The sequence below is a fragment of the Dromiciops gliroides genome, chromosome 1 (assembly GCF_019393635.1).
Source record: "Dromiciops gliroides isolate mDroGli1 chromosome 1, mDroGli1.pri, whole genome shotgun sequence".
Taxonomy (NCBI): domain Eukaryota; kingdom Metazoa; phylum Chordata; class Mammalia; order Microbiotheria; family Microbiotheriidae; genus Dromiciops; species Dromiciops gliroides.
This window is the reverse complement of record NC_057861.1, coordinates 524,355,012-524,372,481: the sequence shown is the minus strand read 5'-3', so window position 1 is coordinate 524,372,481 and position 17,470 is coordinate 524,355,012. Positions and strand designations below refer to the sequence as shown.

Here is a 17,470-nt window from a genome sequence, read left to right as displayed (position 1 = left end):
AATAAATAGCAGAGGGTTTTTTTTTTTTTTTTTGGCAGGGCAATGGGGGTTAAGTGACTTGCCCAAGGTCACATAGCTAGTAACTGTCAAGTGTCTGAGGCCAGATTTGAACTCAGGTCCTACTGAATCCAGGACCGGCGCTTTATCCACTGCACCACCCAGCTGTCCCCCCAAAATTACTTCTTTTGTTTTGTTTTGTTTATGCTTTTTTGTGAGGCAATTGGGGTTAAGTGACTTGCCCAGGGTCACATAGCTAGTAAGTGTTAAGTGTCTGAGGCCGGATTTGAACTCAGGTCCTCCTGAATCCAGGGCTGGTGCTCTATCCACTGTGCCACCTAGCTGCCCCAATAGCAGGGTTTTTTTAGGGACACCTGAGGCTTTACTAATATGATTGTTGTTTTTCGGTTGTGTCTGACCCTTTGTGACCCTGTGTACTGGAGTAGTTTGTCATTTCCTTCTCCAGCTCATTTTACAGATGAAGAAATGGAGGCAAAGAGGGTTAAGAGACTTGCTCAGGGTCACACACCTAGGAAGTATGTGAGGCGAGATTTGAACTTAGATCTTTCTGACTCCAGGCCCAGTGCTCTATTTACTGTACTACCTATCTACACTAATATGATTAGGAATAGATAATCAATTCTCTTTCTTGGTATGTGCCTGACCCTTGAGTGGCATCTATTATTCCTAGAAACCTAGCATAATCCCTTTCACACAGTAGGTGCTTGTGGAGGATGTGGATGAACAGAAGGACTGTGAGTTCTGGGGAAACATCTGATCTTCCAAAAAGGTAACCTCAGAGGCCAAAGAAACAGAGCAATAGGTTGTGTAAATGGAGACCTTCAGGCTGTATTTTATTCTCCTCCTGAGTAGCAACGAGATGGACCTGATTAATTCTGTTTTGAAGGTGTCCTCCATCACCCTAAAAATTAATGCCCAGCACAGGGTATTCTGATAAGACTAACAACTGAGAAATGTGTTTTCCCATAGGGACAAACCTGACCTTTAGCAACTCCTGTGTGACCTTGAGGCTTCCACATTTACCCCATTTCTATTCTGCCAGCAGAATGCTGTGTCCTTTGTCAGCTTAAAAAAGCTAATCTGTACCCTAAGAATCTGACCCTGCAACTGTCCCAAGTGGTCTTCCTTAGTGTACTCATAGAATTTCTTTTGAGTCTGGCTACTTAGTTTTGACCCACATATTTTTTTAAATTATAAAAATATTTTATTATTTTCCAGTTACATGTAGAGATTGACTCATAGTTTTACAGACATGATGGTGGGTAAGAGTCTTCCTGGGATCTCAAGGAACTCAAGCTGGGAAACTCCCACAACATGCTCAATAATGCTAGCATTAGCATGCTAATGATGAATACAGAGAGGCATGGGAAGACTTATATGAACACATGCAAAGGGAAGTGAGTAGAACCAGGAGAACAATTAAACAATGATTCCAAAAATAGACATGGGAGGAAGAACAACAAAACAATGCAAATTGGATGTTGTAAAAGTATCATGAACAAACTTAGCTGCAAAGAAGAGATACGAGAAGATTTCTCTCCCCGCTGCTTTGTAGATGATAGGGTCCATAAGCATGGACCGTTCACATTTTTTCCCATGTGTTGATCAAATTTGTTGATTCCCCCCCCCCAACTTTCTTTTTCTTAAAAAACAAACAAACAAAAAACCACCCAAACCCAACAGGGGGCAGCTAGATGGCACAGTGGATAAAGCACTGGACCTGGATTCAGGAGGACATGAGTTCAAGTGTGACCTCAGACACTTGACACTTACTAGCTGTATGACCCTGGGTAAGTCACTTAACCTGCATTGCCCCGCCAAAACAAAAAAACAAAAAATCCAACAACAACAACAACAAAACCCAACTTCACACCTTTTTGTTCTAAAAGATGGGAGTAGTTTAAGGGATATGAAGGGAAATCTAGAGAATGTAAAAACAAAAGATGTCATCAAAATTGCAAATAAATGCAAATTGAATCGTTGAATTGATTTAATCTCTATTTTGAGAGGCAACAAAGGGTAAGATGATCTGAGTTTCAGTCACTGCTCTAGTACTTATGAACTGTGTGACTATGAGCAAATGACCTCATCTCTTTGAGCTTCAGTTTTCTCATCAATATAAGTGGGGATAATATTTGTATTACTGACCTCACAGGGTTGAACAAAATGTTTTTTATAAATCCCAAGAGTACTATAGAGGGGCAGCTAGGTGGCACAGTGGATAGAGCACTGGCTCTGGATTCAGGAGGACCCAAGTTCAAATCTGGCCTCAGACACTTGACACTAGCTGTGTGACCCTGGGTAAGTCACTTAACCCCAATTGCCTCACTTAAAAAAAAAAGAGTACTATAGAAGCACAAGTTGTTATTATTAGTTTATATTCTATTGTGTTAATTGTATTATTTTGAATAAATCCTTGGTGGCCACAGTGGTGAAGATCATAGGATAATCTGTTTAGAGTGGGAAGGGGCTTTAGGTGTCCCTAAAAACAATAGCTCCAGGCCACCTAGTTTAACTTTTCTGGGTTTCTGTTTCCTCATTTGTAATCAGTCAATCAATGAACATTTATTAAGCGTCTACTATGTGCCAGGCACTGTGCCAAGGACTGAATTAGATGGGCTCTAAGATTTCTTCTTGCTCTAGGTTTATAATTTCATGAACCCCATTATTTTACAGAGGGCAGCTAGGTGGCACAGTGGATAGAGTGCTGGACCTGGAGTCAGGAAGGCTCATCTTTCTTCTTCTCTCTTTTTTTTCTTATAAAAGTATTTTATTATTTTCCAGTTACATGTAAAGATGGTTTTCAACATTTGTTTTCATAAGATTTCTAGTTCCAAATTTTTCTCCCTCCTTCCCTTCCCTCACCACCCAAGACAGAAAGCAAGCTGATATAGGTTATATATGTACAATCACATTAAACATCTGCATTAAGACTCATCTTTTTAAGTTCAAATCACTTCTTAGCTGTGTGATCTTGGACAAGTCACTTAACTCTGCTTGCCTCAGTTTCCTCATCTGTAAAATGAACTGGAGAAGGAAATTGCAAACCACTCCAGGATCTTTGCCAAGAAAACCCCAAAGGGGGTCACAAAGAATCAGACATGACTGAAACAATTGAACAACAACAAGTCATTTTACACTTGAGGAGACCAAGGCCAGATAAGTAAAATGCCCAACATATCATCCATCATACAGGGCTAGAGGTGGGATTGGAAAGTTGAGAATGGAGACAACCTTCTAGAGTTCTGAAAAGAGCAAAGAGGAAAGGAAACAAACATTTATTAAGTTTTGACTATGTGCCAGGCACTATGCTAAGCACTTTAAAATTATTATTTTATGTGATCCTCACAATAACCTTGGATGGTAGTTGCTGTTATTATCCCCATTGTTACAGTTGAGGAAACCAATGAAAAAGGTTAAGGGACTTATCCAGGGTCACACAACTATCTAGTAGGTGTCTGACACTGGATTTGAAGGATGTATATGTTGTCGGGGAGGGAAGGGAATGTAAGGATGATTAGTTGTTTCTCTGCACCTTGAGAAGGTAATCTCATTCTCTCAGACTCCAAAATGTAGCAGCCCTTGTCAGAATGACCTATGTGAGACCAAAGGTGAAAACAAAACTCCCTTCAAGGGATTAAAAAAAATTAAATTAAATTTTATTTATTAAATTTTATTAATTTTATTTATTATTATTTTTCCTTCAAGGGATTTTTGAGGTTGGTTGAAATATCCCCACCTTAACCATTATTCATGAGAATGAAGCTCTTAGTCAATAACATTGATTGCCGCTAGCATGAAAAACACTGTGTCAGTTGGACCCTGCAGGAAAGAAAGGCCTTGCTCCCTCCCTTTATCACATAGGATGAGATTCTATGTGGTGATAAAGAAGATAGAAGTCATTGCCCTTGAGAAGTTCTTTGTCTCAGGTGGGAAACAGGACAAATGTGCAGAGACAGGACTGACCTAAACATCAATGCATATTTTAGGTAGCCAAATGTAATGGAATCAATGCTGGACTTCATTTCAAAGGAGTGAAGTTCAAATTCTAGCCCCATAACATGCTACCAGTGTGACTGTATACAAATGGCTTCCCTGCATGAAACCCATTTAACCATCTGTAAAATGAAGGTGGACTATTATAATCATACTTAAATTTTGTGTGTGTGTGTGTGTGTGTGTGTGTGAGGCAATGGGGTTAAGTGACTTGCCCAGGGTCACACAGCTGGTAAGTGTCAAGTGTCTTGAGTCTAGATTTGAACTCAGGTCCTCCTGACTCCAGGGCTGATGCTCTATCCACTGCGACACCTACCTGCCCCTGAACTATTATATTCAGAGGGCAGTTGGGTGGTGTAGTAGATATAGAGGGCCAGGCCTGGAGTTAAGAAGACTCATCTGTCTAAGTTCAAATTTGGCCTCAGACACTTACTAGCTGTGTGACCCTGGGCAAGTCATTTTACCCCGTTTGCCTTATTTTCCTCAACTGTAAAATGAGCTGGAGAAGGAAATGGTAAGCCACTTCAATATCTTTGCCAAGAAAACTCCAAATGGGGTCAGAAAGAGTCAGACATGACTAAAAATAACTGAACTGAACAACCACAACAAATCCAGAACCGAGCTCGACAGAATTCTAAATAAATTAATGAGTTAAATAATACCCCACCCCCCTGGAAGAAATTCTCATGCCCCATCTAATCCTACCTTCTCTATGCCTTTGTTCCATTAATTATCACCTCTTTTCCTAGAATTCTCAGTCTGTTTTTTCCTGCTTTCCTTTGTCTACAAATATGGTCAAGTTTCCCCTAATGAACATAACGCAGTTCCAAAAATAGCTAGGATACAGCTACTATGTGCAAACCACACAAAATGAAAACTAAAAACCTTTCTTTGACCTTCAATTACTGCCTTATCTTCCTTACTGGCAAACATCTAGAAAGTATATAGTCTATAGTCTACATTTTCTATTTTCATTCTGCCTCACTACCCACTCAAGATTCAACCCCTTGTAATCTATCTTCTTGGCTACCACTGGACTGAAACCCTTCTTCTGAAGGTCCTGGATGCCTCCCTAATCACCGATCCATTCTCTTAGCCCTCATCTTTCTTGACTCCTTGACATAATTTGCTACGATTGTCTCCTTACGCCCAGCTTCTTGAAATTTGTTCCAAATTGTATGACTTTCTGCCCCATTCACAGCCCAAGAGAATGCTTCTCTCTAGAAAGAATGAATGGTCACCAGATTTCATTTACTGTCTTGTCCCAGCTGCTTCTGCCAGCTGGAGTGCCTGGCACACCCACTGTATGTGTTATGGCTAAACTTTAGCAACTGGCTAATGTCTGATAATAATTAGTGTTTTGCCCAGCATAAGAAACACCATTTTGATATTCTAATGAGGATGGCATCCATCACTTAAATGAACAAAGCCTTCAGTTGGAAATATAATATAACAAAGACATAATCTACCAATTTACTGAATATTGCTGAACATTAGTTGGGTGTGATTATACATCCCAACACTGGGTTGAGCTTAAATTGCTAAATTGGATTTGGTTGGGTTGCCCTTGGCTTACATGTTGTTGCCTCTTTTCAACCAGCCATCTAAACAGTAATAAACTAGATAAGGGATACAGGGAAGGTATATCTGGAAAGAGTTGAGAAAGGCAGGAGAATGTAGATAGCTTAGTAATTCAGTACTGGAGAAATAACTCAGTGTCTGCTATCTTCAAGCTCATAATTAAAAAAAATCAGGAATCATGTTATTTAATTTAATTTTTGGTTTGAAGATGATGCATGTTGTATATATAACCTTATGAGATGCAGAGGTCAGCATGGTGGAAAGGAATTAAGGCTGGGATATAGGTCAGGAAGGAATAAAACAAGCATTTATTGAGTATTTACTGTATACCAGGCACTATGCTAAGCATTTTATAAATATCTCATTTGAGATAATGAGGGGCGGCTAGGTGGCGCAGTGGATAAAGCACTGGCCCTGGATTCAGGAGTACCTGAGTTCAAATCCGGCCTCAGACACTTGACACTTACTAGCTGTGTGACCCTGGGCAAGTCACTTAACCCCCATTGCCCCACCAAAAAAAAAAAAAAAGAGATAATGAAAATAACAACCCTGGGAGATAGGTAACTATTATTATCCCTGACATGGGGCTTAGGATAAATCAGAAGTTTCTCCCGTGAGAAGCAAAACCAAAGATGACCAGATAACAGGACAAACTTATCAAGGAATCAAGGGACTATTAAAGTTTAGATTGACCAACTAGATATCAGGACAGACATACCTGAGAAGTAAAGGGAGATTAAATTCTATAGCATGAAAGTCAATTAGGCATGGCTACTACCTGACCTGATCCAGGACACAGAGAGAACCCCAGCGGTCAGGACCATCATTCCAAAAAAATCCCCCCTGGACTCTTAGGAATATGACAAGTATTCAAGTTTTCTCCACCCCACCCCAAAAGGAACTTTCCGCTTTCAGGTGGACACCCCATATAAGCTTTTGCCTTTTTTCTGTTCTGGGAGGAGGATGTTTTTAAACCACTTTCTCCCGGGGAGGTGGTGGTGAAGTTTTTGATTTTCCACTTGGTCACTTTCTCTAGTGCCACTTTAAGACCACTTTAATTAAATTAATTAATTAATTATAATTAATTAATTAATTTTTAAAGACTGCTTTAATTTTAATTGGACTGTGTGCAAGAGTATAATTCTTTATTGAGGAATACCTAAGAACCACCACCTTTCCCTGTGACATCCCCATTTTATAGTTAAGGATACAGAAGCTCTATCTGCTTCTGTATTAAGTTACTTGCCCAGGGTCATACATCTGGTAAATGTCTGAGGCTGGATTTAATCTCAGGTCTTCCTGACTCTGGGCCCAGTGTGCCACTGGACCACCTTGATGCCCCAAGTGACCTAGGTTTTAGTCCTGGCTCTGCCACTAATTTTCTGAGAGATGTTAATCAAAGTTACTTTTTTCTTGGGCCTCAGTCTCCCTCTCTGTGAAATGAATGGGTAAAACCAAATGATTTCTAAGATCTCTCTTAGCTCTGACATTCTATGCTCTAAGGACCCTCTGAGTTCTAATATCCTCTAAATCTAACAATCTAAGTTGCTTAGAAAATTGGGGGGAAAAGAATGATCATAGATGTAAATTTAGAAGAGACTAGTTAGAGAAGTTGGATGACTTCTGTTCTAGGGCTAGCCCTACAGTAGGAAACCTATTTGAGATAGGTAGGGTGAGGCAATCAGATGGTAAGGGTTGGGGTTCTGAATAGACTTGGGTTTGGCTAACAGCTTTGAGTAGGACAAAACCGAAACAACTCAACAAAGACAACGATATGATCTTGATTGTTTATCCTTTGTTCTTGTTCTCTCTTTCTTTCTTTTTTTTTTTTGGTAGGGCAGTGAGGGTTAAGTGACTTGCCCAGGGTCACACAGTGTCAAGTGTTTGAGGTTGGATTTGAACTCAGGTCCTCCTAAATCCAGGGACAGTACTTTATCCACTGTGCCACCTAGTTGCCCCCTATCCTTTGTTCTTGAAGAGGACCAATGACATCAGGAGGGTGATATCTAGACTTGCAGGTGAATTGGATATAAGTGAAACAGGGCTGTGAAAAGTCACCAGTCTCACTCTCTGTTTCAGAGTCATCTGGGTCTAGTGGCAAGATATAGGTCAGGATGCCTGGAGATGGCCCCAATGTAGTGGGAGACCTTGGCCTTTTTAAGCTGAGGTCTTTACCAGGTCTCAGTTTGTATGAGGCAACATCCATTCAGTGATTTAAGGCTAGGTAAGGAATGAGGCAAAAGGTGGCCTAGTTTACCTACTCAAAAAAAAAAAAAATGGGGGAGGGGAAGACCCTCAGAGTTTCTGGCCAGAACAGAAACAGTTGGTATTTACACTCACTCTGAGCCATCAAAACCCAAACAATCACCAAGTGAGTCTTGGGCCAGGACCTATTACTAGCCAATGAGTAAGAGCCAGAGTGATTTGGGTTTTAGGCACAGTCAAGTAACTCCATTTGAATCCCAACAAGCTTTATCACATCCTGGTTTCTCACAGTGCTCTCCCCCCCCCCCCCTCTCTCTTTCTTTCTTTTTTTTGGGGCAATGAGGGTTAAGTGACTTGTCCAGGGTCACACAGCTGGTATGTGTCAAGTGTCTGAGATTGGATTTGAACTCAGGTCCTCCTGAATCCAGGGCTGGTGTTTTATCCACCGAGCCACCTAGCTGCCCCCACAACTCTATTTCAAGAAATCATACATGAAACTACATGGGACAGAAGATATTTATGTGACCTTGACATATTTTGCCTGTATGGACCTTAATTACCTCATCAACGAAGGGAGGGGCAGCTAGGTGGTGCAATGGATGGAGCACTGGCCCTGGAATCAGGAGTACCTGAGTTCAAATCTGGCCTCAGACACTTAACACTTACTAGCTGTGTGCCCCTGGGCAAGTCACTTAACCCCAATTGCCTCACCAAAAAAAAAAAAGGGAGACACTTAACACTTACTAGCTGTGTGCCCCTGGGCAAGTCACTTAACCCCAATTGCCTCACTAAAAAACCAAACAACCCCCCCCCCCCAAAAAAAAAACAACCCAAAATCAAAGGGATTAGGTGAGATCATCTTAAGGTTCTTTCCAGCCAGGGGTGTGCTGGTAAATTTGTTTTTTTTTAGGGTGGGGTAATGAGGGTTAAGTGACTTGCCCAAGGTCATAGAGCCAATAAGCGTCAAGTGTCTGAGACTGGATTTGAACTCAGGTCCTACTGAATCCGGGGCTGGTGCTTTATTTACTGTGCCACCTAGCTGCCCCCTGCTGATAGATATTTAACAATCAACTCTCTGAAAAGCAAGACACTTTAAAATTTGATTTGTATCATTAATATTAATTTTTCTCTATCACTTTCTTAAGTTTAGACAATTAACAAAAAATAAACCAAGCCCTGCTTTGAAACCTGAGGTGTAAATGCTCACACTGAAAATAGACTTTTGAGCCAGTTAAGAGTTTGACTCCAGAATATTATTGAGGAATACCTAAGAACCACCACCTTTCCCTGTGACATCCCCATTTTATAGTTAGGGATACAGAAGCTCTATCTGCTTCTGTATTAAGTGACTTGCCCAGGGTCATACATCTGGTAAATGTCTAAGGCTGGATTTAATCTCAGGTCTTCCTGACTCCAAGCCCAGGGTGCCACTGGACCACCTTGATGCTCCAAGTGACCTAGGTTTTAGTCCTAGACCTCAATCCCAAGAACTGACTTTTGTTTTATCAGAAAGTTAACCTTTCCCTTTAAATCTGTGATTTGTAAAAATTTTCTACATGTGTAAGTGTGATGTTAGTGCATTTATGGAGGAATTTTTTCCCCTTAGTGGAGTATAACTGTAATTTTTTATAATGGAAGTCAATGAGCAAATAAAATTTACTTGGTGTAAATTAAATTTACATTACTCTGGAACACATTTATTCTGCTAATGAGAGGATAGTTCTTTCAAAACCCACCTGAACCCCTTTTTTGTTTTCTTTCTCCTTATAAAAAATTTTTGAGGTAGAAAAAGGCCCCTCTTATATCGCCTCCTAGAAAAGGAGGTACCCATATGTTTATACATACACATATATGTATATTTTATATAATTTATATTATATATGTATATTTATATTGTATGTGTGTATGTATATAGATGTATATTAATGTTTATTTTCTGTATTTTTCAAAGTTCCCTTAAATATAGAGATTTATTCAATTTGAAAAGGTGACTCACAATTCTGGAAAAGCAAGCTGCAACAGAAATACAAGTTATTGACATACACTTGACTCAAAGACCAAGGAGGGAAGTTCTAGCTGAAGGACCTGACCTACCTTCGGCACAAACACGAGGCAGAGTGTGATGGTGCTGCAGAATATTATGACCAATGCTACAATACAGAATTGCACATTGGGCTGGTCTCTGGTGAGGAATGAGACTGCCGCCCCAATGATGCACATGATCCCCACATTGTAGACACTCATTCCAATGTATTTGCTGTCGTTCAAAGCTGGAATGCTCACGTTTCGAGTCTCCCAAGCTAGGAAACAACCAAACAGCTGAAACAGGAAATAGAAAGGGAAGATTGTTATTGCTATTATTGGTCAGTTAGTGTGTGTGTGGTCAGTTGCTTTTCTATTCCCTGTGTACCACTGAAGGGGAGGAAAACTGAGGATCTTCTGGAAGAGTTTTGCTCCCCCCACCCCCATACAGTTTCATTTATTTGTCTATCTATCCATGTATCCATTTATTTATTCATTCATATATTTATTTATTTTTCATTTATCCATTTATTTATTTATCCAGTTTTGACATGTAAACTCATCTAATGGTCTTTGAGGTAAATCTGGCTTGGAAAGTGTATCCTGTGCTAGGCTCTGGTGTTCCTTCTGATGTTTAAACCTTGGAATGGAGTATAAACAATTCCTGTCAGAGCACAGAAGCACAGAATTTCAAGAGTTAGAAGGGACCTTAATGACTATCCAGTTTAATCAATACTTGAAAAAGAATCCCATTTACAACATATGACTCTAGGCTTTACTTGAAGACTGATAGTAAGAGTGGATCCATTCTTTCTTTCTTTTCTTTCTTTTTTTTTTTTTGCAGGGCAATGGGGGTTAAGTGACTTGCCCAGGGTCACACAGCTAGTAAGTGTCAAGTGTCTGAGGCTGGATTTAAACTCAGGTACTCCTGAATCCAGGGCTGGTGCTTTATCTACTGCGCCACCTAGTCGTCCCCGATCCATTATTTCTTGAGGGAGCCAATTCCATTTTTGGATAGGGCTAGTTATTGGAAGTTGTTCCTGATATCAAGCCTAATCTTCATTTATTTATGTATTAATTTATTGACTTATTTATCTACCTACCCATTTATTTATCTATTCATTCATTCATTTATCTGTTTATTTGCTCACTGTTCATTTATTTATCTACTTATTTATTTGTTTACTCACCTATCATGAGCAAATTCATCCATTTATTCTTTTATCTACCTATTTAATTATTCATTCATTTGTTTGTTTATTATCCATTCCTTTATTCATTTATTCGTTGAATGGCTTCTACCCACTGCCTCTATTTCTGTCCTCTGGGGCCGAACAGTACAAATTGAATCCCTTTTACCCATTATAGCCCTTAAACAAGATTCTTGAACAAAATAGGTGGAGGGAAGAAGAGAGACTGGAGATCAGTTTTACGTAAGAGTTGTTCATTTATATAACACCCTATGCTTTACAAAGTATGTTACAACAACTCTCTGAGGTGGGTTATGTATTACTCCCATTTTACAGATTAGGAAGTTGAGGGCCAGAGAAATGACATCACTTGACCAAGATCAAATGACTGTTGTTGTTTAGTTGTTTTCATTTGTGTCCAGCTCTTTGTGACCCCTTTTGGGATTTTCTTGGCAAAGATACTGGAGTGGTTTGCTATTTTCCTTCTCCAGTTCACTTGACAAATGAGAAAACTGAGACAAACAGGTTCACACAGCTAGTAAGTGTTTGGCACAAATTTGAACTCAAGTCTTCTTGATTCCAGGGCTGGCACTCACTGAGTCACCTACACAGCCAGTAAGTGGGTAAGTGGAGATGCCAATTCAGGTCTCTTGATTCCCAGAACATTGCTGATCCCATGACTGCCTCTAATATCAATATCTCAGATATATATGAGGAATCTCACACAAGCAAAGATGAGGGATTGTGGCTGTAGGAAGTCCATGCTTTATGGTATTAATTGCTTAGACGTTTTGTTAAAGGCTAATTTTCAAAGAAAAACTCAAAAATAGGCTATTATGTTACTGGGCCTTCAGAAAGCACTACAACAAAATTACCTAAAGTCTTTTGCTCTTTCTTGTCTTTTAAGAAAAAAAATGAACATTTTATTGATAGCCTTTATTTTTTCCCTTAGAGAAATTCCTAGATATTTGCCCCTCCTCTCTACCCTACCCCTCACCTGTAAACCTTTCATAGTAACAAAGCAAAACTATTAAGCAAAACCAACACAACATTCACGTCTGAAAGACTACGCAGCATTCTGTACCCATAGTCCCCCAAAGAGAGGAGAGAGATGGATGTCCTAATCTCTTTGCTGAGCTAAGATCAGCCATTGTTATTGTATAGCTGTATTGTATTGTTTTCCTGGTGTTTTCTTCACTTTGCAGCTGGTTATGAAAACCTTCCTATGTTTCTCTGAATTTCTTCAATTCATTGTGCTACCTTGTATGGTTAACTCTTCTTGCAAATGTCCACTCCCTCCTTCCTTCCCAGTATCTGGCCCCTAGAAGTAGTAGGAACTTAATGAATGTTTGCTGAAGGAATTAATGAAGTCTTGGAGGTCACTGTAGTAATCCAACCTCCATGATAAACTTAGAAAACTGAAGTGGGAATAACTTTTAGCAAGGAGGGATGGGGAAATTGGAAGCTCCAGGCCTTTTGTAGCTATCAGTACAGCATTTTTGCTTACATATCCGTACTGAGGTTTGTGATCTCCACGTGTATGAGATAGTATAGGATAGAGTGTACCCCACCGGGCTGGTAGGAGGAATTAGCCCTTGGAGTTGGCTTAGACCCTACATGTAGATTATTGGAATTCTTTTGGTACCCTTCACTGTCAAAGTCTAATGCTATAGCTACAGTGAGTTTAGAAAGTTGTATTAATAGCTGCAAGTGACTGCCTCTCTTCCTCCCTCCTGTCCCTGATCACAGCCTAAGTTCTTTTAGGCTTAGTCTAGGGTTTAAAAAGGTGGGTATCTATGCGTTTCAGTGGATAGAGTGCCCAGCCTGAAGTCAGACTCATCTTGAGTTAAAATCCAGCCTCAGACACTTACTAGCTGGGTGACCCCAAGGAAGTCACTCAACCCTGTTTACCTCAGTTTCCACATCTGGAAAATGAGCTGGAGAAGGAAATGGCAAATTACTCCAGTATTTTCACCAAGAAAATCCCAAATGGGGTAATGAAGAGTCAGACACAATTGAAAGGACTAAACAATGAAGGGTTTAATGAATACAAAATCATTTGCATACAATGTTTCATAAATTTATCAGGGATCAGATACTTGATAGAGGGTGTCCTCTCTCAAATGGACAGCTAGCCCAACTTATGTTTTTCAAAAGTCCTGCTCATGGGGCAGCTAGGTGGCGCAGTGGATAGAGCACTGGCCCTGGAGTCAGGAGTACCTGAGTTCAAATCCGGCCTCAGACACATAACACTTACTAGCTGTGTGACCCTGGGCAAGTCACTTAACCCCAATTGCCTCACTAAAAAAAAAAAAAAAGTCCTGCTCAGAGCAACAATTGATGACATTCCTGTCACTTTAATTTCCAATTACTTCTCACTTCTTTTTCTGTCAAGAAATATCTGTCAGGGCAGCTAGGTGGCACAGTGGATAGAGCACTTGCCCTGGAGTCAGGAGGACCTGAGTTCAAATCCAGCCTCAGACAATTGACACTTAGCTGTGTGTCCCTGGGCAAGTCACTTAACTCCAATTGCCTCACCAAAAAACCAAACCAAAACAAAAAGAAATATCTGTCTTTGCCATAGATATACTGTACTGCTCTGCATAGATATATGTACTGCTCTGTCCCTTATCTTCCTTCTTCTCTCCAGCATTGCTGCCTGTGTCTTGTGGTTTATAGTCAGCACTACCTTTATAAAAACACATGCACATATATACCCAAATATGTATGTATATATGTATACATATACAAATATGTAAATATACATGTCTCTATCCATACATATACAAGGCACATGTTTATATGTATATGTTTATATATATATATATTTTTTAGTGAGGCAATTGGGGTTAAGTGACTTGCCCAGGGTCACACAGCTAGTAAGCGTTAAGTGTCTGAGGCCAGATTTGAACTCAGGTACTCCTGACTCCAGGGCCAGTGCTCTATCCACTGTGCCATCTAGCTGCCCCCTATATTTTTATATAGAAACACACATATATGTATATGTACATACAAACTCTATTTCCCCTTTTTTAGCAGCTCAGAATGCAAGAAGTCTACTGGGGTTCAGAGCAAATTTTTAGCTACTGGTGCAGATTGCACATATTCTCTAATAGCCCTACCCAACTTCATTCTACATATCTTCATTTACCTTAGAAATATACAACTACATGTAATTTAGGCCTTCCTGGGCCTTGATGGGACTCCATTGACATAGAGACTTCCAAAGAAGTTAACTGGCTCTAATGATAACTTACTATCTCATAGCAGTTATGCTGTGAGAGTGACATTTGCATTATATATCATTGCATTTGACCTATCCCATCCCCATGTTGTTGTTACTGGAAGGGAGAATAGCTAAGCAGGATATTGGTGATTGTTGGGCATTCTATCTCTTTCGTGTTCAAGGGTTGCTTAGTTAGCATGCTTATGGGCACAGAGAAGAAAAGAATCATGGAATTGAGGAATTTTAGAATTGGAAGGGTCCTCAAAGATCATCAGATTCAATCACCTCAATTTGGGGAGGTGAGAGACTCATTCTAGGTCTCAGTGAGTTTGGGGTAGAGTTGGCCTTCTGGATTCCTAGATGAGTGGTCTTTGTTTTCTACTATAGTCCACACCCTTGGAACTGGCAGGAGCAGAGCAGAATTCTCATCTGCAACATCCCTGACTAGTGGTCATCCAGCTTCTTTCCTTGAAGACTTCCTGCCATGGGTTACTCATTTTCTCCCTAGACAGTTCATTCCACTTTTGGATAGTTAGTTCCCTTAGAGAGGGGAACAAGGGTTCTGTGTCTACTATGTGACAGACACTGTGCTAAGAGCTTTATAAATATTATCTCATTTTTTTGCAGGGCAATGAGGGTTAAGTGACTTGCCCAGGGTCACACAGCTAGTAAGTGTCAAGTGTCTGAGGCTGGATTTGAACTCAGGTCCTCCTGAATCCAGGGATGTTACTTTATCCACTGTGCCACCTAGTTGCCCCCAATATTATCTCATTTGATCCTCACAACAACCCTGGGAGGTAGGTGCTCTGCTGTACAGTTGAGGAAATGGAGGCATGCAGGGGTTAAGTGACTTGCTTGGGGTCATAGAGTGAGTAAGTATTTGAGGCTGGATTTGAACTTAGGTCTTCTGACTCAACGTCTGGTGCTCTAACCACTTTCTGCCCTTTCTACTCATTGCTCCTAGTTCTACTCCCTTGGGCAGAGAAAAACAAAACTAATTCCTTCTTCACTTGACAATCCTTTGCATACTTGAAGATGGCAGTCATGTCCTCTCTAAGCTTTTTCTTCCTGAGGCTAACCATCTCTGGTTCCTTCAACTGGTCTCTGGATGGCATGGTTTTGAGTCTCTTCGATATCCTGGTTGTGTTCCAGCTTGTCAATGTCTTTCCCAAATGATGATGCTCACACTCCAGAAGTAATCTCACCATGGTGGAGGATACCAAGACCAGCATATTTTTCATTATCTCTTAATGTAGTTTAAGATTGACTTAGGTATTTTTTTGGGGGGGGAAGTGAGTGATATGTAATATATTGGGCTTTCTTCTAGTCCAGACCCCCAAGTTCTTTTCACACAAACTTCCCCATTTAGTATTTGTTGTGATGAAATTATGAGATTTAGCAGATACTCAAAGACCCACCTGGAGATTAATCTAGACTGATTGAATCAGATGAGAGTGATTAACTGCTGATTAGCCTACTTCAAGTTAACTGGATTGTAATCACACCTTGAAAACACCTTCAGAACCAATGGATTTGGATGACACCAACCAATCAGCTTGAAGCAGTGTGTAAGGACCGCCTCTGTTCCAGACCTATAAAAAGCTTCCACAATCAGTTTGCTAGAGAGAATTCCTGATTAAAGCAGGCTCGTGGAGGAGGACTTGAGGAAGAACCCAACCAGGCTGGAACTCTATGCGAGATAGGCCTTTTCTTAACTTTCTGAACTCCTTGTGAATACCTGTATGCTTTAATAAATGTTTAATGCCCAAAGACTGGTGATGAAGCTTCGAATTTAAAGCGATCACACAATATAGAATTTAAATATCACATTGTGCAGTTGAATTTTTCTTTTGTTGTTGTTGTTGTTTTTGCTGGGCAATGAGGGTTAAGTGACTTGCCCAGGGTCATACAGCTAGCACGTGTCAAGTGTCTGAGGCTGGATTTGAACTCAGGTACTCCTGAATTCAGAGCTGGTGCTTTATCCACTGCACCACCTAACTGCCCTGCCGTTGAAATTTTCTTAACCCAAGTGTAGGATTTTACTTTTTAAGGTACAGGTGGTCTTTCCTGATAGAATACAAGCTCCTTGAGGTAGAGACTGTTTCATTCTTGTCTTTGTATCCCCTGCTTGTAGCACAATGTCTGGTATAGCATAGGCACAAGTAATGAAGACTTGATTGAATCATCTTTTATAAATTTTAATCTAATTAGACTTGACTCATTGGTCTAATTTTTTGATATTTTCCCCATGACCTACAACAAAATAAAGGGCAAATAGAATCCTCTCTGAGATGAAATACTGTTTATATCTATATATGTATATGTATGCATATATATACATAATTTGATAATAGTTCAGATTTCAAATTCTTTCATAAAGTCTTTCCATTTGGGAATCTGAACAGGTTTTCTAGAGTGCCAATTAAATCATAGTCAATTACATCAACATCTTTGAACTGGACTGTTTTTTAGTAGAGTTTAAAAACTTGACATATAATCAAATATTTTCATTAACATGTTTTAAAATATTAACAATGCTCTGTTGGTTACAACACATGCAGATGTCCTTGTATCTCATGGGTCTTAATGTGTGTGGATTGGTTACATTAGTTCACCTTGAATTATTAATAAATAAAGCTAATTTCTGTTGTATACATATACATTATACATACATACATATACATATATTTATCATACTTCTTTGGGTTATTCCCCTCCCCCAACTTGCACTCACAAGTTGGGTCCCCTGTGGGGTTCAAGGTAAGTTGTGAATCTGCATCCTTAAAATTCTAGTTCACAATTTCCAACTGATGTGTTTACTTTTTTTTTTTTTTTTTTTTTTTTAGGCAATGGGGGTTAAGTGACTTGCCCAGGGTCACACAGCTAGTAAGTGTCAAGTGTCTGAGGCCAGATTTGAACTCAGGTACTTCTGAATCCAGGGCCGGTGCTTTAACCACTGCGTCATCTAGCTGCCCCCAATGTGTTTACTTTTTGATGGTTAGCCAGAGGACACAAAGTAGGGTCATTTGCTGAAATGGTATGGTAAGAAATGTAGTAACAAAACATCTCCCCCATAAAACATGGGGTACACTCTTCCACAAATGCAATGGAAAGATTGGAAACCCATAGAGTTCACAAGTGGAGAGGCACACCTATAGGGAATACATATGGCCAAGGCATCTTATACCTCTGACATCCCTAGATGCCTTCTTCTGATGTCTTTGTGCTGCTT

General features: G+C 40.0%; 1 protein-coding gene across 2 annotated transcripts in view; it reads right to left on the bottom strand.

The window, feature by feature from the left end:
- The window catches only part of GABBR2 (gamma-aminobutyric acid type B receptor subunit 2), an 866,539-nt gene that overhangs the window by 11,985 nt on the left and 837,084 nt on the right, over positions 1–17,470 (bottom strand). For both annotated transcript variants that reach the window (XM_043976613.1, XM_043976612.1), the window contains one exon: positions 9,895–10,119. In XM_043976613.1, the coding sequence (XP_043832548.1) occupies positions 9,895–10,119 (225 nt within the window). The remainder of the gene's footprint in view (positions 1–9,894; positions 10,120–17,470) is intronic.